Source organism: Lepus europaeus, chromosome 9 (assembly GCF_033115175.1).
Source record: "Lepus europaeus isolate LE1 chromosome 9, mLepTim1.pri, whole genome shotgun sequence".
NCBI classification, from domain to species: Eukaryota; Metazoa; Chordata; class Mammalia; order Lagomorpha; family Leporidae; genus Lepus; species Lepus europaeus.
Window position 1 is genome coordinate 6,739,841 of NC_084835.1, and position 23,561 is coordinate 6,763,401.

The following is a 23,561-nucleotide window of genomic DNA, read 5'->3' on the forward strand; positions in this document are numbered from 1 at the left end:
TAAATCTTCAGAGGAAAAAAAAAAAACCGGTCTTCAGCTACTCCAGCACATAAATGAATGCCGATCCTATGGCCTGGCAATCACACCTGTAGAAACATGCCAAAAGACATGAATGGGAATGTTCACAGCAGCTCTATTCACAATAGACAAAAACCAGAAAGCATCCACATGTGTATCAACAAGGAAACAGAGACAGAATTACCCATTATCATCATCTGAAATTGAAAGACTCACTGACAAAAATCAAAGGATTGCCACAGAAATGCAGGAAGTGGCTCTCAAAAGTTCATGGAGAATACAATGAAAACTACGCATGAACTTCAAAATGTTGTGCACCAAAGGAAACTTCTCTCTCCTTTTTTAAGATGTATTTATTTATTTGGAAGGCAAAGTTACAGAAGGAAGGAGGGAGACAGGGAGGGAGAGAGGGAGGGAGGAGGGGAGTGAGGGAAGGAGGGGGACAGAGAGAAAGACATCTTCCATTCATCAGCTCACTCCCCAAGTGGCCCTAACAGCAGGCTTTAAAGCCAGGAGCCGGGAACTTCATTCAGGTCTCCCACATGGATGGCAGGGGCCCAAGCACTTGGGCCGTCTTCTGATGCCTTCCTAGGTGTATTAGCAGGGAGCCGGCTCAGAAGTGGAGCAGCTGGGACTCAAACAGGTGGCCATATGAGATGTAGGCATTGCAGGCAGCAGCTTAACCCACTATTCCACAACACCAGCCTCAAAACTTCTCTTTTAATTCCATTTTCCCACGAACATTTTAATGTGCCTTTGTATTAGCTGATCAGATTTCTCCTTCACTATTAGTCTGAAGTCAATAAAATGACTAATAACTCAGACCACCTGGGAGTTAGCTGAGCCACAGGACAGGAAATGGTATAAAAAGAGACAAAGCAGCAATTATTTCGTTCTGCCTAACAGTTTAATAGAAATTCATAAAAATTTTATTTACAATCAAAATGTCCTGTTTCACATCATGTTTAACTGCCAGGCACAATCCAAATGCTGTCAATGATGTCCTGAGACTAACAGGCCCATCTGACATTTTAAAATTAACAATGAGGACCGAGGGAAGGTGAGGAGATGTCAGCAAGGATGACAGTCAAGGATGCCTACAAGGGGCCAGTGTAGTACAGCAGGTTAAGCCTCTGCCTGCAATACCAGCAATACCGGCATCCTGTAAGAGTGCTGGTTCAAGTCCTGGCTGCTCCACTTCCGATCCAGCTCCCTGCTAATGTGCCTGGGACAGCTGTGGAAGATGGCCCAAGTGCTGGGGTCCCTCATACACATGGGAGATCCAGATGGAGTTCCAGTCTCCTGGCTTTGGCCTGTCTCAGCCCCAGATGTTGCTGCCATTTGGGGAGTGAACAAGAGGATGGAAGATATATCTATCTATCTCATCCCTCCCATAACTCTCACTTTGAAATTAAAAAAAAAAAAAAAATTAAGATCGACCATGAGCTGACAAATGCTGGCAGGCATGTGGTGAGGGCAAGGAGCTTGTGTCATTATTTTATTTTCTACACATTTGTCTAAATTTGGATTTTTCCAGAATGGAAAATTTGGAAATAAATAAATAAATAAAAGCTTGGCTGGCGCCGCGGCTCACTAGGCTAATCCTCTGCCTGCTGCGCTGGCACCCCAGGTTCTAGTCCTGGTTAGGGCACTGGATTCTGTCCCAGTTGCTCCTCTTCCAGTCCAGCTCTCTGCTGTGGCCCGGGAGTGCAGTGGAAGATGACCCAGGTCCTTGGGCCCTGCACCTGCATGGGAGACCAGGAAGAAGCACCTGGCTCCTGGCTTCAAATCGGCGCAGCACACCAGCCGCAACGCGCCAGCCCTAGCAGCCACTTGAGGGGTGAACCAACGGAAAAAGGAAGACCTTTCTCTCTGCTCTCTCTCTCTCTCTGTCTAACTCTGCCTGTCAAAAAAATAAATAAATAAAAGCTAGAGGGGAAGAAAGATTAAAGGAAACAAAAACTTAAAAATCTTGGTCTTTGAGATAAAGAAAATACAAACAGGAGCACAATCACGGACGGTGTGTTTCGCTCCAGGACCCAGCTTTGTAGAAAGGTTCTAAACAAAGTGTCCGTCCCATCATCACGATCAAGTAAAGCAGACAGCACACAGTGGAGACCACACCCCCACTAGGGATGATGCCCGCCTCTCTGGCCAGACGTCCACTCAGCCACACCTTGGCTTTTATCCACACTTCAGATAAATTTCCTTTTATTGATTTGCTCTCTTACTTCAACTCAGGCAACAAAGACCATGGCAGATGGAAACTCCATTACCATGATAAAACTATTCTCCACGCTAAAATTAAAATTCTTAAGTTATTCAAGTGTCAGCTATTCTTGGCCGAGAAATCTAACGTAAGCAAAGAGACGCCTCTGTCCTCATGAAGCCGACACTACGGACAGACGCACACGGTGCATGCGAAAGGTGCTAGGAAACAAGGAAACCACCGCGTGGAGCAGACGCCGGATCCTCTCCGCAGCACATCACCAAGACGCCCCAGGAGAACCAGTCCCGAGTCAGGGCTGAGCCAGGGCTGAACAGGGAAACAGGCGTCCCCTGTGAAGTGGCAGCAGGTTCAGAAGTCTTCAGGGTCAGCGTGAGGTCAGCAGACAGAACGGCAGGGAGGCCAGAGGGACTGGAACTGAGTAAACCGGAGCGGCGAGGTGTGGCGTAAGGTCCCAGAGGGAGCAAGACTGCAGGGAACAGGGGCTGCCACGGAGGTGCGGGCTTCTCTCCAAATGACACGGGAAGCGCCCCACCCCGGACTGCAGGGAACAGGGGCTGCCACCGAGACGCGGGCTTCTCTCCAAATGACACGGGAAGCGCCCCACCCCGGAATGCAGGGAACAGGGGCTGCCACCAAGAGGCATGGGCTTCTCTCCAAATGACACGGGAAGCACCTGGCACAGTCTTAAGCGCGATCTGACTTTCTCTTACAGGAATCGCTCTGGTTGCTGTCCTCAGGAAGAACTCTGAGACAGCAAAAGCAGAGTTAAGACCATGAGGAAGTGCTGGCGGAGTGCGGGCTGACGCTGGCCTGGGCAGGGGCAGTACTGGAAGGAGACGAGAGCAGTGAGACCCTGCCAGCATTCTGAAGACACAGCCAACAGGATCCACTAACAGATGATGTAGTGTAACCGAGAGGGCCTCAGGAGGACTCCAGGGCTTGGCGCCCGGTAAGCGAGAGGGCAGTGCTGCCGCGGACTGGGCTGGAGAGCACAGAGCGAGCGGCAAGGCCAGCATTACAGGCAGCACAGGGAACCGGTACCATTTGGTACACATTATTCAAGAGCAAGGTCCAAGCAGAAATGTGAGATGCATGAGTGTGAAGTTCTGGACAAGACCTAGCTGAAGACACAAGTCTGGATGTCACGAGTATAAAAATGGAAGTTAAAGCCACGAGACCACTTACGAACAATAATGACCTGCGTGAGAATATTAAATCCAAAGTTGATGCTTACAGTTAAAATGAGCCAATAATTTTCTCTTAATTCCCATCACACCTAATGTCTTTACATTAAAATGCATCAATGCGGATGGCATTGTAGTGCAGCAGGTTCAGCCACCACCTGCGATAATGGCATCCCATCTTTGAGTCCCTACTGCTGTTTGCAATCCAGCTTCCCATTAAGGTGCTAGGGAAGGTACCACATGATGGCCTAACTGTGTGGGCCCCTGCCACCCAAGTGGGACACCTGACTAGAGTGCACAGCTTCTGGCTTCAGCCTGGCCCAGTCCTGGCTGTTCGGCCATTTAGGAAGTGAACCAGCAGATGGAAGATCTCTGTCTCTCCTTCTCTCTCTGACACCCCACATTTCAAGTAAACAATGTCTCTTCAGAGAGGCAGCACACTCAATGCAAGTGAACAAGTACACAACCCAAAGCTGAGTTCAGAATGTGGAGGGAGTGGTATGGTGGTGCCGACAGCATTTACCACAGGCACTCAGATTCTATTTGGTGAATCACAGACCTGCAGCGGTGGGAAGATGCTTAAAGATAAGGCACATGTGGGGCTGGCGCTGTGGTGCAGTGGGTTAAAGCCCTGGCCTGAGCATCAGCATCCCATATGGGCGCTGGTTCTATTCTAGCCTGCTCCTCTTCCGATCCAGCTCTTTGCTATGGCCTGGGATAGAAGTAGAAGATGGCCCGAGTCCTTGGGCCCCTGCACCCACATGGGAGACCAGGAAGAGGCTCCTGGTTTCGGATCAGCACAGCTCTGGCCATTGCAGCCATCTGGAGAGTGAGCCAGCAGATGGACGACCTCTCTATCTGTCTCTGACTCTCTCTGTAGCTCTGCCTTTCAAATAAATAAAATAAATATTTTTTTTTTAAAAAATAAGGCATATGCTTATCTTTACAAACGGATAAATAAAGTCCCAAAAGCTGACCTACTCAGGGTCACCCAACAGTGAGGAAGCACCCTCCAATCAGAGGCCAAACACGCGGGCATCCAGTCCAATAAACTTCCTTCCCCGAGGTTTCTTGCTGTGACTCAAGAAAGTATGAAAAAATCTTGCCCATTTCTTAACTACAGAATAATCTTATCTTCTAGAAAGCAGATAGGAAACTAAGAGTCAAGATAGGAATTCAGGTAGCTGCAGGTGGTATCCAAGGCCTTGCAATGAACTCTTTGGACGTCAGTAAAGTTTGTTCTGAGCGGAAACATGCAAACAACAGTCCGGAAACATTTGCTCTCACAGGCAAAGGCCCACCCAAGCACAAATTCTTGTTAGCACCTTAGGATAATATCTTTTTGAAACTGGCAAAATACATAGGAAGAAGAATCTTTTTTTTTTTTTTTTTTGGATTCCTGTGTTCTAGGTACTATGCTGGCTCATCTTCTTCCATACATTTCATTTCTAAACCCTGCAACAATCCTTCAAGGTATCGGCAGTATTGTTTCCATTTTCCAGATGAGGAAAGAAGTGAAAGATATAGTATCTTACTCACAATCTGATCAGAACCAGGGCCAGTACTGGAGTCCAGTTCTGACTGAATCCAAAGCCAAGAAGCTTGACAGCACACCACAAGGAAAGAGGAAACCACACCCCACAGCCTCGGTGTGAGGAGCTGTCATCTAACGTGTCTCTGCTCTTGAACATGAGCATTTGCAGAAGAAGTCTGGCCTTGGCAGTAGGGAACAAAAGCACTGAGGCGATGCTCTACACACTCACCTCATAAAAACAATGCCAGAGAAGGGCACACACAGAGCAACAACACCTTTCTGACGCAGGGGAAGGGGAGGGCCACTGTGCACACACAGAGCAACCACATCTTTCTGACGTAGGTCAGAGCGAGGGTCCATGTTAGACAAAAATGTTCTAATTAGATTTTTGTTCAACATAACAGACTCTTATGAACATTATCTTCAATAAAATTGAGCCAGGAGAAAGATGCTTTTGAAAATAAAGGGAAAGGTCAGAAGAAAACACAAGAGCTGTATATCTGAAATTATTCCCAATATCTTACTATTGAATTTAGGAAACTTTGTTTAAAAAAAAAAAAAACATAAAAATCACTTTGGCACACAAAATGGCAGTGGTGGATGGAAAAAAAGAACAAATGAAACCAACCAAAACTCTAAGTAGGTCACAGTCTAGCAGTCTAGTCCCAAGATGAAACTTCTTCCCTCGTCCATCTTAACGCAGAGTTTAAACAAGTAACGAAGCTGATTCGTTTGAACTTCATGCCCACAGACTTGCAGGTGAAGCACCACAGCAAATCTGTCACACACAACAAACGGCCAAGGACGTTCACCGCAGGGCTGAGGCGGGACGAGCAGGGAGGAGGAGAACACCCCGTGAAACACAGCCCAAATCTGCAAGGGCTGCTGGCCACACTCCAACGACCAGCAGCAGCCTCCCCCTCTTGGGCGTGGAGAGCTCAACAGTTCTCTCTGCACTATCAAAAGGTCTACGGCCCCAAGAATACTGACCCCTCTCCCACAGATGTGATCATTCCTGCCACCTCCTTCGCCAAGCAGGAGCTGTCATGCTTTCAGTAACAGCTGGGGCAGGGGAGGAAGACAAGACCGGCTCAGGGGAAATAAAATTTCCTCTCAACACAATAAAGAAATTCCTTTTGAAAGAGATGGCCCCATGCACTTCACAAAGCAATCGGTGGGGGCATGCACGTAGCCTAGTGGTTCAGACGCCAGCCACAGGTTTGCGCCCTCCAGCTCCTGCCTCCAGCTGCCTGCTACCGCAGACCATGGGGATGGCTCAAATAACCGGGTCCCTGCCACCCACATCGGAGAACTGGATTAGATTCCCAGTTGTCGGCCAGCCTGGGCTATTGCCAGCATCAGGGAAGTGAACCAGGGGATGTTCTCTCTCCTTCTCTCCCTCTTCCTTTTTTTTTTTTTTTTTTTTTTTAAGATTTATTTATTTACATTTAAGAAGTGCAGGGTGGGAAGTGGGGTTGGGGCCACGGTGTGGCCTCTGCATTACAAAATAAAGCCCTGGGTATCCTCAAAAAAAAAAAAAAAAAGATTTATTTATGTATTTATTTGAGATGCAGAGTTACAGACAGTGAGAGGGAGAGACAGACAGAGAGGCCTTCCATCCGTTGGTTCACTCCCCAAGTGGCCGCAACGCCTGGAGGTGTGCTAATCTGAAGCCAGGAGCCAGGAGCTTCTTCCGGTGGGTACAGAGGCCCAAGGACTTGGGCCATCTTCTACTGCTTCCCCAGGCCACAGCAGAGAGCTGGATTGGAAGAGGAGCAGCCAGGACTAGAACCAGCACCGCAGGCGGAGGATTAACCTACTGTGCCATGGCACCGGCCCCACCCTCTCCATTCTTCTCATAGAAATATTTAATTTAAAAAACAAACTAACCACTGAAACACTTTAAAAAAAGAAAAGCAGCAACTTTAATTATATGAATCAGAGACTTTCTGAGTTTATTTCTTTTCTTTTACAGTTTCTTAATCTATGAAAGCATACCAGGGCCAGCACAGTGGCACTGCAGGTAAAGCCACCACTGCAGTGTTGGCATCCAATATGGGCTCTGGTTCGAGTCACGGCTGCTCCACTTCTGATCCAGCTCTCTGCCTGGGAAGGCAATAGAAGATGCCCCAAGTCCTTGCGCCCCTGCACCCATGTGGGAGACCCGGAAGAAGCTCCTGGCTCCTGGCTTCAGATCGGCACAGCTTCAGCCGTTGCAGTCAATTGGGGAGTGAACCAGCAGATGGAAGACCTCTCTCTCTCTGCCTCTCCTTCTCTCTCTATGTAACTCTGACTTTCAAATAAATAAATAAATAAATCATATATATATATATATATATATATACATAAACTATCATCTTATGACTCTAATTACAGAAATAACCAATTTTTAGAATGACATATGGAGTTCTAAACATGAGTACTAAACCTGATCATTTTCAGGATGTAAACCAATAACGGTGCAATTCTATTGGAAGAAATCCATTTACAGTTTTAGAAGCAGCATGATTCAAGAATGTTCCAACAAGCTTAACAGTCTGATACTTAAGTGTGTGGACACCCAACCTTTATCTAAACAAAGTATATTCCTAATAAAAATCCTTCCTTGACTTCTATAGGGAATAACGGGTAAAGCCACCACCTGCAGTGCCGACATCCCATATGCGTGCCAGTTCGAGTCCCAGCTGTTCCATTTTTGATCCAGCTCTCTGCTATGGCCTGGGAAAGAAATGGAAGATGGTCCAAGTCCTTGGACCCCTGAACTCACATAGACCCAGGAGAAGCTCCAGGCTCCTGGCTTCAAATTGGCCCAGCTCAGGCCATTGCGGCCATTTGGAAAGTGGCCCAACAGGTGGAATACCACTCATTTGTTTGCTCTCTCTGCCTCTCAAAAAATAAATAAAGCTAAAAAAAAACAAAAACAAAAAACAAAAAACAAAACAACACCTCACTGGGGCCAGTAGGCTAAGCCTTTGCCTGTGGCGCCCGCATCCCATATGGCCTCCAGCTGTGTCCCAGCTGCTCCACTTCCGATCCGGCTCTCTGCTAACGCTCCTGGGAAAGCAGTAAAAGATGGCCCAAGAACGCGGGCCCCTACACCCACATAGGAGACTGAGAAGAAGCTCCTGGTTCCTAGCTTCGGAACAGCCCAGCCCCAGCCATTGCAGCCATTTGGGGAGTGAACCAGCAGATGGAAGCTGTCTCTCTCTGTCTCTGCTTCTCAAACAAATAAATAAATCTTTAAAAAATAAAAATAAAAAAAACTTCAGAAAATTTCAAGGCATTGTTGGGTAAAACACACCTTTTGAAATCACTCTGGGAGATCAAAACCACTTTCACACATTCATGCATGTGACAGTCAGGAAGGAAAGCTACATATGCGAGTTTTAGAAAACACAAACAACTACATAGTTCACAAGGCACATTATTTTTTACATGCTGAGTAAATCAGATTAGGAGTTAATAGATCAACATACAACAGACACAACCAGTTATGGGCGTGTGTCCATCAGGCTGGTCTAAACACGTCCAGCTCCACTGAGAGGCCCAAGCAGCTGTAATGCCCTCGTGGTAACAGGCACCCCAGCACCAGAGCCTGGCTCCCGTGAGAGGAACCAGGGCACCTGAAAAACACAGCTGAATCTAGAAGATACCCCAGAAGAACGTTCACAGAACCAAGAGCGGAGAAGTCCTCGGATCCACACTTTAACTTTTAACTGTTCATCACAGGAGAATTTCTGGTTAGTAACGGAACACATTCTCATCACTACTAGATTTTCCACGTGTGAATAACGACTATCATCATTTCCTTTATTTTACTCCAAAACATGCAGCCCTGCAGACCCCAACTGAGAGGCCCACCACAGAGGCCGGGGGAAACACCATGGGCGGGAGCAGCCAGAGGTTAGTCACAACGCTAAATCATACCGTGCAAAATGCAAGCTTTTTACCAGTTCATCTAGCACACGGTTGTTTTTCAGGTCTGGCTCTGTGACAGTCTAGAAAAGAAAAACAACAAATGGAAAAAGGTCAAAAACAATCATTTATTCGTCACAATCATGTTTTTGAGGATGTCTGACCCATCCTGCTGAGGCTCCCCATCCCACTAAGTCTTCCAGGAAAACCTCAAAACAAAGCTCATTTATCTCAGCCTACATGGAATTTTAAAAAGTGATTCAGGGTCTGCTAACTGGAAGTCCGATAAAAGCTCTCCAAAGCATTCGTTAATAGCATATATTATTTACTCTGTACTCATTGAAACAAAACCTAATATGAGCAAGAATCTTTCTTCAAAACACCAGCACTAAGCTTTCCAAAAATTTTCTCCCAGTAAAAAGAAGAGACACCCTTTTAAGCAATAATAATGGGGAGAGGCTTTAGGTATTCAAGTGAAGTCTGCGGATGAGGTCAGCTTTCAGGAACACGGAGAACGGTACCTGCAGGGCTCATTCAGCACGTGGGGCTCGGCTCCTCTGCCTGGGGAGGCAGCTCTTGGGCTTGGGAGCCACACTGCTGTGCTGCTCACACAGGGACATCGCTCTGAAAGTTCAGGGACCGCCACACGCCACTCCTCCCGCAGAGGCCACACTCGCCCACCCGTCAACAGTCCCACTGCTGTTTCTGCCTAACCTGACTCTCCCCTCCCTACCCCCACGTATGCTCAAGGTCCCTTTAATCTACCTTTCACCTATTGCCACTACTTGAAAAGTCTCTGAGCCTGTAATAATAAAGTTCCTGGTGTTTCCCTGACGATCGGGCCTAGCAGGCGAGGGACCGGTGAGGCTGGTTAAGGCCGACAGCCATACACGTTTGCCTTCAGCACAAACGCTGACACCAGCCCTCGGCAGTACATAAGCCCACCTCAGGGTTTCTAGCTAAGGTGACAAATTACAACAGAATTAGGGCCCATCAGGATGTGTGCCCTGAGAACTGAGGAGCGAGCGTGACATCCTTATCTCACAATCTGTTTTTACTTCCTAAACTATAGATTATCAGAGATCCAGAAGCTTTAATGAAAAACTGAACAGAGTCCGAAGGTTCCTCCTGAAAATGCCTTTTAGAACGTTGAATTCAGCAGCTACACTTCTCCCCTTGGGCTGTTGCATATAAATGGAGCAGAAATATCTGTGCGAATCACTAAGTCTAAAAAAGAGAAAAACTCACCACACAACAAGTTGGACACTGAGTTTTATACGACAGAAATTTTCTTATACATAGAGAACAATCTGCAAAAACACAAAAACCAATTCAGTAAGTTAATTAAGTGATACTAATAACATAAGAGTATGACAACAAAACATTTTCATTATCTTTCTAAGGAACAGAATCTTCAGTCTCTAGTACCTTTAACTGTGCACAGCATTTTCAATGAACACCAAATACAGTGAGTTCCCAGGATACTGCATTCCATAAGCAACATACATACGTATCCTCCATCCACAAAGCAGAAGAGCCATACCTGCAAGACCAGGGCTGGGTGTGGCAAGACAGGATTGCTCTACAACTTGTGAAATAAGCTATTTACACACCGTAAGAAATAATAAGCGCCCACATTATCAAACTGGAAATTTCTATATTCTAGTCTGTAAATGACCGCTGTCACCCACACTCAACACACAGCACTGAGAACAGAACAGTGCACAGGGAAGGTCCCGGCCTCAAGGCGCTGAGCGGCCAGTGAGGCGGCCCAGGGCAAGGCAGTGCCTAAGTCCTCACGCGCTAAGCGGCAGGCGTGGACCACACTCGCCACTCCAAGCAGTGTTTGCCCTCCTGGGGAAAGCAGCAGCAGATGTGACTAACGTGCGGGCAGCTCACTGGGAGCCCAAATCCGTTGAGGTCACGGAACCTCGTTACAGAGAAGACAGTATGGCTCTAGCCGCACAAATATCCAGGAAACAAGCACATCTTGCCAGCCTCGGTAAGCGTGCACGTTACAAGGATTAAACGGGTCAAGTTCTGGGAAGTGAGGAGGGACTGGTGTGTAGGGGGCTTGGAAGTCCCTTGTCCCCCTGACAGGTAAGAAGCTGGGCAAACTGAAACAGTAACAACTCCCCTTGGATCCACCAGAGATGCCAGGTCACAGGGTACACTGCTACCCCCAGGCCTGACCAGACAACACAGAGATCACAAGTGAGCGGAGCTGAAACCTCGGTGGGGCTGAGCCCCAGCAGGGAACCTGGACCTTAAAGGAAACGCTGCAGACTCCCTGTGGACATCTGCAGCTAAAACTCCAGGGCCCTGTCCTGGGGCTGCTGCAAGTTTCAGCTCCAGTTGTTGCACCAAGCTCTCACAGCGAACGCGGGAGAAACATTCCCTGGTCCACGCAGTCAGAGGAGTGAGAAGCCAGCATTTCCAAAGGAGCCACAGCGCTGCTCTGACACGGCCTACCTCAGGGGAAGCCGAGGCGGCGGGGCCTCGTCCGGGGCCTACCTCAGGGGAAGCCGAGGCGGCGGGGCCCCGTCCGGGGCCTACCTCAGGGGAAGCCGAGGCGGCGGGGCCCCGTCCGGGGCCTACCTCAGGGGAAGCCGAGGCGGCGGGGCCCCGTCCGGGGCCTACCTCAGGGGAAGCCGAGGCGGCGGGGCCCCGTCCGGGGCCTACCTCAGGGGAAGCCGAGGCGGCGGGGCCCCGTCCGGGGCCTACCTCAGGGGAAGCCGAGGCGGCGGGGCCCCGTCCGGGGCCTACCTCAGGGGAAGCCGAGGCGGCGGGGCCCCGTCCGGGGCCTACCTCAGGGGAAGCCGAGGCAGAGGAGCCCCGTCCGGGGTCTACCTCAGGAGAAGCCGAGGCAGCGGAGCCCCGTCCGGGGCCTACCTCAGGGGAAGCCGAGGCAGCGGAGCCCCGTCCGGGGCCTACCTCAGGGGAAGCCGAGGCAGCGGAGCCCCGTCCGGGGCCTACCTCAGGGGAAGCCGAGGCAGCGGAGCCCCGTCCGGGGCCTACCTCAGGGGAAGCCAAGGCAGCGGAGCCCCGTCTGGGGTCTACCTCAGGAGAAGCCGAGGCAGCGGAGCCTAGTATGGGGTCTTACCGGGCCCCAGCGGTCTGAGAGCAGGGAGGCAGACAAGTGCAGCCCTCCCAAACCATCCTCTCCCTCTCAGGATGGAAAACTGGGGACTCTGAAATTCACAGCTGAGGGGAAAGGCCCCAGATTGAGACTTGATCACAGCCTGCTAAGTGATCACACACACATTCCTACCTCACACACACACATACCTTATCACACACACCCATCACACACACATCCTATCACACACACACCCATCACAAATACATACTATCACACACATACCCTGTCATGCACACCCATCACACATACATCCTATCACACACACCCACCACATACACACACATCCTATCACACACACACCACCCACCACATACACACACAAACACACACACCCCACTGTGGGGAAATTAGTTCGTGATAGTGCCCAAAGGAAGTAAGGTGGGCGGAATCCAAAGTTGTTTACCACTAAAACTAATTGGCTATGCAACATCAGGGGAGGTGACAAAACTAGTAACAAGTGTATAGACATAGGGCTAGTCCTATAGAAATCCCCCCGTAAAATGACCGTTTAAGTGATTGGTTGGTCCTTAGCCCTGCCCCAATGACTCTGCAGTTTTGTGCTATAAAAGGTTCTGTTTCCCATGAAGTAAATGAGTCCTTGCTAGACTTGGCTCCCCACTGCGTCTGACTGTCTCCGGGATCGGGAGGCTGGGGAACGGGCGAGCGGCGCACTTACCTTTCCTCGGACCCAGTCCATCCTTGTACGGGTGGACTAAGACCCAGCACCCCACAACATACACATACCCTATCACACACACACACTCTACCACATACACACACCCATGACACACACACCACCACATACACATACACACCCTACCACATACACATACCCTGTGACGCACACCCATCACACATACATCCTATCACACACACACACACACATACCCTTCACAAATACATACTATCATACACACATACCCATCACACACACACCACCACATACACATACCCTATTATGCACACCCATCACACACACATCCTATCACACACACATACACATACACCCTTCACAAATACATACTATCACACACACACACACACACACCCATCACACACACACTCTACCACATACACATACCCTATCACACACACCCATCACACACACACATCCTATCACACACACACACACATACACCCATCACAAATACATACTATCACACACACACACCCCCATCACACACACACACTCTACCACATACACATACCCTATCACACACACCCATCACTCACACACACTCTACCACATACACATACCCTATCACATACCCATCACACACACATCCTATCACACACACATACATACACCCTTCACAAATACATACTATCACATACCCTATCACACACACCCATCCTATCTCACACACACACACACACACACACACAGAGCAAGCATCAGAACCAGAGTTGGATATGGCAGGAACACTGGAATTACGAGATTAGGAATTTTAAACCCATGATTAATATGCTAAGAGCCCCAGTGGAGAAAGTAGACAGCACACAAGAATAGACAAATAATGTAAGCGGAGAGCTAGAAATTATTTTCCTCAATGATTTATTTGAAAGGCAGAGTGAAAGAGAGGGACAGACAGAGGGATCTTTCATCCCTGGCTGACTCCCCACACAGGGCCACAACAGCCAGTGATTGGCCAGGCCGAAGCCGGAAGCCAGGAACTCCGCCCAGGTCTCCCACACGGTGGCAGAAGCTCCAGTAACAGGGCCATCTTTAACTGCCTTCCCCTGCCCATCAGCAGGGAGCTGCACAGAAGTGGAGCAGCCGCGACTCAACCCAGCACCCTGTATCAGGCACGGCAAGTGCTGGCTTAACTCAGTGCGCCACAGCGCCAGCTCCAAGGTGGAAATGCCAAACACCAGAAGGAAACGGCAGAAAAGCACTGTAAGAGAAAGGAACGGAGCCTGGATGGGCTCAGCCCCAGCAGCCTGCAGTCAACGAGAAGACTGAGCTTGAGGCCACGTCCAAGGAAGCTTCCTAACTGAAAATCAAAGGGGAAAAGATTGGAACAAGGCGAAACAGAGTATCCAAGACCTGTGGGACAAGTGCAAAAGATGTCACACACACACACACACACAGAATTCTGGGAGAACAAGAGAGACTGAAAGAAACAAGAAATATCTGAAGCAATGATTTAGTTTCCTCCAAAGTGATGTGAGACAAGAAACCATTTATCCAGGAAGACCAGAGGTACATCAAGCAGGATAAGCGCCAAAATTAAAAAACAACAGGCCAGCGCCGTGGCTCAATAGGCTAATCCTCTGCCTTGCGGCGCCGGCACACCAGGTTCTAGTCCCGGTTAGGGTGCCAGATTTTGTCCCGGTTGCCCCTCTTCCAGGCCAGCTCTCTGCTGTGGCCCGGGAAGGCAGTGGAGGATGGCCCAAGTCCTTGGGCCCTGCACCGCATGGGAGACCAGGATAAGCACCTGGCTCCTGGCTTCGGATCAGCGCGATGCGCCAGCCACAGTGGCCATTGGAGGGTGAACCAACGGCAAAAGGAAGACCTTTCTCTCTGTCTCTCTCTCTCACTATCCACTCTGCCTTTCAAAAAAAAAAAAAAAAACAAAACAAAGATTATAGCTCAGCACACAATATTTAAACTAAAAAAAAAAAAAACAAAGACATAGAAAAAGTCTTGAAAAAGGCTATTAGGAAAGTGCCAGGCCGACTACATAGGAAGCCCACAGTTCTGAAGGTTCAAAGTCCAAAGGGCATCTTGTCAGCGCTGGGCACGGGCTGCCCCGGGGCTGCATCACCTCAGGGCAGACAGCAATGTCAGCGCAGGGAAACACCCAAAATGCCAAGGGGTGGCCAGGCTAAGCTGCTGTCTGGGAGGCCCACATCCCACATGGAGGTGCGTCAGACTGAATCCCAACTCTGCCTTCCAACCTAGCTTCCTGCTAATGTGCCCGGAAGGCAGCCAATGAGGGCTCAACTACTTGAGTACCTGTCACCATGTGGGCGTCCTGGATGGAGCTCCTGGCTCCTGGTTTCAGCCTGGCCTAGCCCTGGCTGCTGTGGGCATTTGGGGAGTGAACCCATGGATGGAAGATCTCTCCCTCTCTCACCGTCTGTCTCCCCCTCCACATGTGTGCATGTGTCTGTGTGTGTGTGTGTGTGTGTGACTTTACCTTTCAAATAAATAAATCTTTAAAACAATGAAATAAAACGTTAAAACTTAGACCCACTAACCTAGAACTCCAAATCCTGCAGAACCACCCTTCAAAAGTGAAAGAGAGGGGCGGCACTGTGTTGGAGCAGGTAAAGCCACTGCCAGCAATGCCGGAATTCCACACAAGCACTGGTTCAAGTCCCGGCTGCTCCATTCCCCATTCAGCTCCCTGCCTTCCAATATAGCCCCCTGTTAATGTGCCTGCGGAGGCAAAAGAAGGCCTGAGCCCTTGGGCCCCTGCCACCCCTGTGGGAGACCCAGAGGAAGCTCCTGGCTCCTGGTTTGGGCCTGGCCCAGCACTGGCCACTGTGACCATGTAGAGAGTGAACCAGCAGATTCTCTGTCTCTCCCTCTCTCTGTAACTCTTTCAAATAAATCTTTTTTAAAAAAAGGGGGTGTGGGAGTGGGAAGGGAAACAAAGATTTCCTCAGACAAAATGACAGGCGAGAGACTCTTCTCCAACAGACTGCCCGCAGTGGTCTAGAGCTTTGCCCCATGGTTGCTGTGGTGGAGATGGACCAGGAAAAGGGGAGGCCAAAAGCAAGGTGGCGGGCTCCTGGGTGTTACTCTCGGGAGCCACTAAAGCAGCTCTCGTGTTAGCTCCATCAAGAGGTGGCTACAAGAGAGCAAGAGCACATCTCTGTCTCTCGGGCTTCTGGACCTACCACGAGCCTTGTGGCCGTCTGCCATGCCGTGCCGCAGCCAGGGCAGCTGACCAGAGCAAGGACCAGCACAGGCTGCCTGGACCTCCAGCCTCCAACACTCCGCACCTGAGGAAAGCACCAGCCCTGGGGGCTCCAGAACCCATGGGAGTGGTTTAGGTGAGAAACCCCAGAGACACCGCAGAAGACACTGTGAAAGCAAAGTAAGCATTGAATTGTTCTTATTAACCTAAGAGGCAACTGTCGGTACAAAGCAAGAGCAACAAAGCATCCGAGTGTGTGTGCCGATGTACACAGGCAGCGCCGTGCTCTGGGTACAGTCCCAACGCCGAACGTCCCCCAGAGGCCCATGAGTTGAGGTCTTATTTTAAGGGTGGGAACTTCGTCTTATTATGGTGTTGGGAGGTGGGGCACTGAAAAGCGACTGCATAGGCTGTCAGGGCAGGGCCCCCGTGATGGTCCCTGGCAAGTGCACTCCCAGGCTGGTGCTACGAAAAACATGGGCAAGAATGCCATCCCCAGAGACCAACCAGTGGGACTGCCTGATCATGGACTTGAACCCCCAAAACTGTGACATCAATCTTTCTTCTTAGGAAGTTAGTTGCCTCAGGAATTTCACTTTAGTGATGAAAAGCTGGCCAATACATGTATATACAGGCGTGGGACACACACATACACGTAGGGACACTTCAGCATGCCCCACACAGGCAACACGAGCGAGAACAGCGACTCAGAGCAGCAGGAGAACTGGACATCTCCGTGTGCAGACGCTGCCATCAGACACCACACCCGGGCGGGCACTAAGACAGCAGTGTCCAGTGCAGCAGGGACCGCTGTGGTGGCCTTCCACCCTGGCTCTCTTCCTGGCCTGTAGAAAACCACTCTGCGTCTTCTTGGGGTGGGGCCGAGACTGGAAACTCTGGCACCTCTTCTTACTGTAGGACCCCAATCCCACCCTTGACTCCATCTGAACCCGACCATCTCTCAAAGGCTTCATCTCCAAATACCAGCTCATCAAGGGTCAGGGACGCACCATGGTCTGTGGAGGGACACAGTTCAATCACAGCATTCCACCCCCGCCTCAACCCCTAAATTCACCAAGTTCTCACACGCGAAATACAGTCATCTCATACCAACAGGCCCAAAAGTCTTCATTTGTTTTAGCACCAATTTTAAACTCCAAAGTTTCATCTAAAGAGCACCTCAAACAGAAATGGCTGAGACTTGAGTATGATTCAGCCTGAGGCAAATCCTCTCCAGACTCCTCTTCAGTACCAATGCCGTCCTCTCGCTGTGAGGCCTCCTGAGCGACACTGGCCATCAACAACTGCTGACCCCGGCTGCCCGGCTCAGACGCTAGGGAGGTTATGGCTGTTTTTTTTTTTGTTTGTTTGTTTGTTTTGGACAGGCAGAGTGGACAGTGAGAGAGAGAGAGACAGAGAGAAAGGTCTTCCTTTTTGCCGTTGGTTCACCCCCCAATGGCCGCCGCACTGCGCCGATCCGAAGCCAGGAGCCAGGTGCTTCTCCTGGTCTCCCATGCAGGTACAGGGCCCAAGCACTTGGGCCATCCTCCACTGCATCCTCCCGGGCCACAGCAGAGAGCTGGCCTGGAAGAGAAGCAACCGGGACAGAATCCGGCGCCCTGACTGGGACTAGAACCCGGGGTGCCAGTGCCACAGGTGGAGGATTATCCCAGTGAGCCGCAGTGCCAGCCACGGCTGGTTTTCATTACTTTCCTAGGCCCTAGCCCCAGACATGCTGAGCCACCGGATCTCGGTCAGTACGTCCATCCACACAGGTGATTCTGATCCAACAGTAACAGCGATAGCAGAGCCCAGAGTTTAGGCTGACGGGAGAGTAACACTCCTCCCAGCAGGGACAGCACTCAGCACTAACCAAGGCAGCCCTCTGTGAGTGCTCCTCGCCCTCCTCTGTCCTGGCCCACGGCGCCTTCCCCAGCGTATGAGGAGAGGAGAGCACTGGTCCTGCCCCGTGGAATTCACGCTGCCTCTCACTCAGCAGAGGTCGCTGGGAGAAACAGTTTCACAGCCCTCTTCTTGAAAAAGATGAAATAAAATGGCTTTTTACTCTTACACAACTCTTGGTTGATTTTGTAAATAAAACTCCACACAAGTAAAAAAAAAGAGACTGGCTGTCAACCTTCAAAATAATGGGAATTTAACAGTGTCAATAAGCCACAACTTCATCTAAGAGCAAACATTTTGAGCACATTCCATTATTGTCAGAAAACCTGCACAAAGAAACCTGGCACCTGAGCCTCTCGGTCTAGGAACGAGAGCATGTCTCACAGGGAAGCAGTGCGTCCACCCCTCTCTTCTCCAAAACACTCTTTCCCACCACAAACCAGATCAGCCCACCTGGCCTGTATTCTGTCAAGGCAGCCTACCCAAAGCTTCGGAACTGCACCTCTGCAAAGGGACTTTCATCACTCACGTCCCAAATGCCAACTTGGCAAAACAGATGCAGTGACTTAAATAACTAATCCAGTGTTTACACAGCAGCAGCAAACGGCTTGGTTTCCAGGTCGCCGATTTGGAGCCAATCCAGGACAACAGCAAAAGACAATAGACCTGCTCCTACTGAAACTCCGAGGACTTCTACATCACCAAATCAGCAGTACTCTTAGGCATCAATTCTTTCTAATTCTGGTCAGAATTTAAGACAACAGTGTAAAAAATTATAGAAAACTAAGTTAATGAAATCATGATAGAAAAAGATACAATGTGTGACATTAATAAAATGTAAAAGGAAGAAGTAAAAGACTAGCTTTTTTGAGATTGAAGTTAAGGCATCAACTTAAAAGAGACTGTTGTAAATATGTTTTATAAAAGTCTCATGGCAAGTACAAAAAAAATCTCCAGAAGATACTCAAAAGAAAGTGAGAAGGGCTGGTGTGTGGTGTGACAGGTGAGCTTCCACCTGCAACACCAGCATCCCACATGGGCGCCAGTTCAAGACCCGGCTGCTCCGCTCCCGATCCAGCTCCCTGTAAATGTGCCTGGTAAAGCACTGCCTTATGGCCCAAGTCCTTGGGTTCCTGCATCCAAGTGGGAGACATGGATGAAGCTCTTGGCTCCTGGCTTTGGCCTGGTCCAGCCTCAGCCACCAAGGTCATTTGAGGAGTGAACCAGTGGATGGAAGACCTCTGTCTCTCTCTCCCTCTGTCTGTAACTCTTTCAAATAAACAAAATAAATTTTTTTAAAAAAAGAATACAAGAAAGGAATCAAAGCATGTCCCTATAGAAACATCAACTGAACATAAAGGAAGACAGCTAGAAAGGAAAAAAGACCAAAAAAGCCGCAAGAGAGATGGAAACCAACAAAGCATCAGTAGTACATCCTTAACTCTCAGGAAGTACTCTAAACATAAATTGATTACATTCCCCAGTAAACAGAGTAGCTCCATGAATTAACATACAAGATCGAGGGGCCAGCGCTATGGCTACTTGGTAAAGCTGCCACCTGCAGCAGGGGCATCCCACGTGACTGCTGGCTTGAATCCCAGCTGTTCCACTTCTAATCCAGCTCCCTACTAATGAGCCTGGGAAAGCAGTGGAAGAAGGCCCATGTACTTGGACTGCTGCACCCACACAGGAGATCTGGAAGAAGCTCCTAGGTCCTGGCTTCGGATCAGCCCAACTCTGCCGGTTGCAGCCATTTGGGGAGTGAACCAGCAAATGGAATATCTCTCTCTCTCTCTCTCTCTCTAACTCGCCTTTCAAATAAATAAACAAATTTTAAAAAAGAAATACAAGATCGACCTATATGTTCTCTATGAGAGACTCACTTTAGATTAAGCACACATACAGTCTGCAAGTGAGAGGATGCAAAAACATTCCATGTGGCCAGACCTGTATCACACAAAACAGACTTTAAGTCGAAAAATTGTCATAAGAGACAGAAAAGGACACTGCAGAAGCATAAAAGGGTCAGTTCACCAAGAAGACAGGCCAGACATGAACCAGAGCAGCCACTATGTAAAGCAAACTGACGGGCCTGAAGGGAGAACTACAGAGAACCACAGTAAGATTGGGTGATGGACATGACCGCCGACAGAAGGTCCCTAAGGCCCCACCACCACACACCAAGTGAATCCACAGCAGGGTCAGAGCGCTCCACCAGGAGCAGCAGACCACACCTGTGCCGGAGCACCCAGGGGACGTCCTCGGGGCAGACCACCACCGGTCACAACAACGAGCCTGGACAGCTGTGAAGGACGTAAGTCCTCCACGTGTGCTTTCCAACCACCATGGAATGAAAACAGGAACCAAGAGCAGACGGAGCGCAGTAAAATCACAAGCGCGCAGCAAGCGGACAGTGCCGGGAGGGAGGACGGCAGCACGCACGCCGCAGACGGGATGACGCCCTGCGCGCGGGAGACGCGCATCTGAAGCAGTCCTAAGTCAGCGGTAGAAACACACAATTCTAAACCAAAGTTCAATTTTGTTTCTTAAAAAGTCAAAAAGAGAGGGAAGAACAGATGAACAAACTAAAACAAAAAGCAAGTTGGCAGGGAGCAGGCACGCCTCTGGGTGAGGACACACTTCCCACGTCCAGGGCCTGGGTTCCACGACCAGCTCTGGCTCCTGACTGCACCTCCTGCGAGTGCGGACCCCGGGCGGCAGTGGTGACCCTCACATGGACACACAGACTGCAGCCCTGGCTCCCAGCTCTGGTCCCAGCAGGCAAGTGAATCAGCAATGGGAGCTCTCTACGTATACGTGCGTGTGTGTGTGTGTGTGTAAACTCACCCCTCATCAACAAATACATCCACTTTCCTCAACGGCAGAAATGTTCCTTACCTGCACTTGAAATATGGCTAGCCCAATTAAGGAACTGAAGTTCAATTAACTTTAATAAAATTTAATTAAAATGTAAACAGTCACCACATGTTACTAACAGCTTCTGTATGAAACAGTGCAAGTCTAAATATTCCTGGAAAAAACAGATTTTGCAAAACAGGATAAAAATGACAAGACCCAAACATACTCTGTGTCTATGAAAAACAACACTCTGAATATAGTAAGATAAGTTTAAAAAGTCAAAGGATGGAGAAGGATACACCAAGGAAACACTAATGTAAAGCAGTTACTGTGGCTATATCAAGATTAGAAAAAAGAAACAGACCCAGAACAGGCAACATCCCCAGGCATAAAGCAGCACATTTCACGATAACAAAGCAGTCAATTCACCTCACAGCAGCACTTCCAAATACACAAAGCAAACCCTGACAGAAGCGAAAAGGAAAACCAGCAAGTCCACAACTACAGGAAGAGCTGTCAGCACTCTTATCTCCCTACAGTTAAATTCCAGAGAATCGACAGAGACCATCAGGACTTAAACAGAACCATGAGCCACCCTGCCCTGACAGTCACGCACCACCCTGCCCTGACAGTCACACACCACCCTGCCCTGACAGTCACGCACCACCCTGCCCTGACAGTCACGCACCACCCTGCCCTGACAGTCACGCACCACTCTGCCCTGACAGTCACGCACCACCCTGCCCTGACAGTCACGCACCACTCTGCCCTGACAGTCACACACCAGTCTGCCCTGACAGTCACGCACCACCCTGCCCTGACAGTCACGCACCACCCTGCCCTGACAGTCACACACCACCCTGCACCACAGCAGCCCAGACATGCCTCTCAGGTGTGCAGACCTTAACAAAGAAAGACCACGTGCTGAGCCATAAAATAACCTCACAAACACTGTAAGGACAGAAATCCAACAATTATGTAATCTGATCGGAATAAAATTAAATTAAAAATCAGTTAAAGGAAGGTATTGGGGAAATTCCTAAATATTTAGAAATTAACCAGTAGACTTCTAAGCAACTCATGCATGAAAAATGAAATAACAGAGGAATCTGGCATATACTGTAAACTGAATAAAAGTTAGAACACACATCAACCTCTGCAGGGTGGCAGCTAGGCAGAGCTCAGAGGGACACCCAAGCTTTAATGCTTACATTGGAAAGGATTTACACCAGCTATCTGAGCCAGAGGGGAAAAAAGAGTACATTAAACCCAAGCAAGTAAAAAGAAAGAAATCATAAAAACTGGAGTATAAATTCGTGAAATGGAAAAAAGACAAAACACAGAAAACAGTACACTTGGTCTTTCAAAAGAAAGCATTACAACTGACCAAGCTCCACCTAAGTCAGCCAAGGAATAAGAGAACACATTTCCAGCATCAGGCACAAAAAGCTGTAATACTGGGCTGATGCTGCGGCAGAGCGGGTTAAACCACAGCCTGGGGCACCAGCACCCCATAGGGCACCAGCTCAAGTCCCGACTGCTCCACTTCCAAACCAGCTCCCTGCTAATGTGCCTCGGGAAGCAGCAGAGGACGACCCAAGTCCTTGGGTCCCTGCACCCACATGGGAGACCTGGAAGAAGCTCCTGGCTCCTGGCTTCAGATCAGCCCAGCTCTAGCCATTGCAGCCATTTAGGGAGTGAACCAGTGGATGAAAGTTCTCCCTCTCTCTCCACCTCTCCCTCTCTAACTCTGCTTTCAGTTTACTAAGAACATGAAAAATCTTGGAGCTAACAGCATATTTGATGGTCAAAGATTGAATGCTTCTGTATAATATAGCTGGGACTAAGGACAGGATGTCTACCCCATCACTGCTATTCACCATCGTACTTGAGCTACTAACCTGTGAAATAAGAAAAAGAAATATAAGGAATACAGCTTAGAAAAAAAGAAGGGAGACTGTCTTTATTCATAGCACCACTGTGTATGGAAAATTCTAAGTCAACAAAAAAAAGATGCTAGAATTAAACAGTGAATTTAGTCAAGAAAAAAAATTAAATTTCTACGTGCACAGCCTGAGCAATGTAAGCTGAGCGACGACGCTGAGGCCCAGCACGCGGCACTGCAGCTAAGCCTCCATGAGAGCGCGATTCAAGCCCTGGCCGCTCCACCTGCAATCCACCTCCCTGCTACTGTGCCTGAGGAGAAGCACACGATGGAAGGCACTGGAAGGCGGCCCAAGCGCTTGGGTCCCTGCCTCCTGGCTTCTGGCTTCAGCCTGGCCGAGTTCCGGCTGTTACAGTCATCAGGGGTGTGAACCAGCACACAGAAGATCTCCCTCTCGCTCTCTGCTCTCTCCCTCTCTATGTGTCACTCTGCCCCAAACATAATAAATAAATAAATCTTTTTAAAAGTTGAAAGAAATGAAAGAAAAGCTAACGGATACAGAAATATACCAAGCTCATACATTTAGGGCTCAACAATGCCAATACTTTTTTTTGTGTATTTTCAGTACAAGTGGCTTCTTTTAAAAGAAGATTTTATTTATTTATTTGAGAGGGAAGGACAGAGAGGTGCTCCATCTGCTGGCTCACTCCACCAACTAGCCACAACAGCCAAGATCCTGGAGCTTCTGCCAGGCCTGCAGACACAGGGGCCCAAGGGCTTGGGCCGTCCTCTACTGATTCTCCAAATCATAGCAGAGAGCTGGATCGGAAGAGCAGCTGGGACTAGAACCGGTGCCCATAAGGTATGCCGGCACCGCAGGCAGAGGCTTAGCTCACTATGCCACAGCACTGGCCCCAAAAGTTGCTTTTATAAAAAAAAAGTTATTAATATAAAGAGAACACATTTCATGGCTTTTTTTTTTTTTTAATTTATTTGAGAGGCAGAGTCACAGAAAGAGAAAGG

The 23,561-nt window shown here is 49.1% G+C and overlaps 1 protein-coding gene across 5 annotated transcripts in view; it reads right to left on the bottom strand.

The window, feature by feature from the left end:
* RAD18 (RAD18 E3 ubiquitin protein ligase) overlaps positions 1–23,561 on the bottom strand; it is a 121,154-nt gene that overhangs the window by 89,809 nt on the left and 7,784 nt on the right. For 4 of the 5 annotated variants that reach the window (XR_009866743.1, XR_009866744.1, XM_062200360.1 and 1 more), the window contains exons 3-4: positions 10,130–10,191; positions 8,894–8,964 (exon numbers count right to left, since the gene is read on the bottom strand). Coding sequence is in view for 3 of the 5 variants with exons in the window: in XM_062200360.1 (XP_062056344.1) it covers positions 8,894–8,964; positions 10,130–10,191 (133 nt within the window). In the remaining 2 variants the exon portion in view is untranslated. Of the gene's footprint in view, positions 1–8,893; positions 8,965–10,129; positions 10,192–23,561 lie in introns of those variants that run through there. The other variant, XM_062200361.1, reaches the window with a different exon arrangement.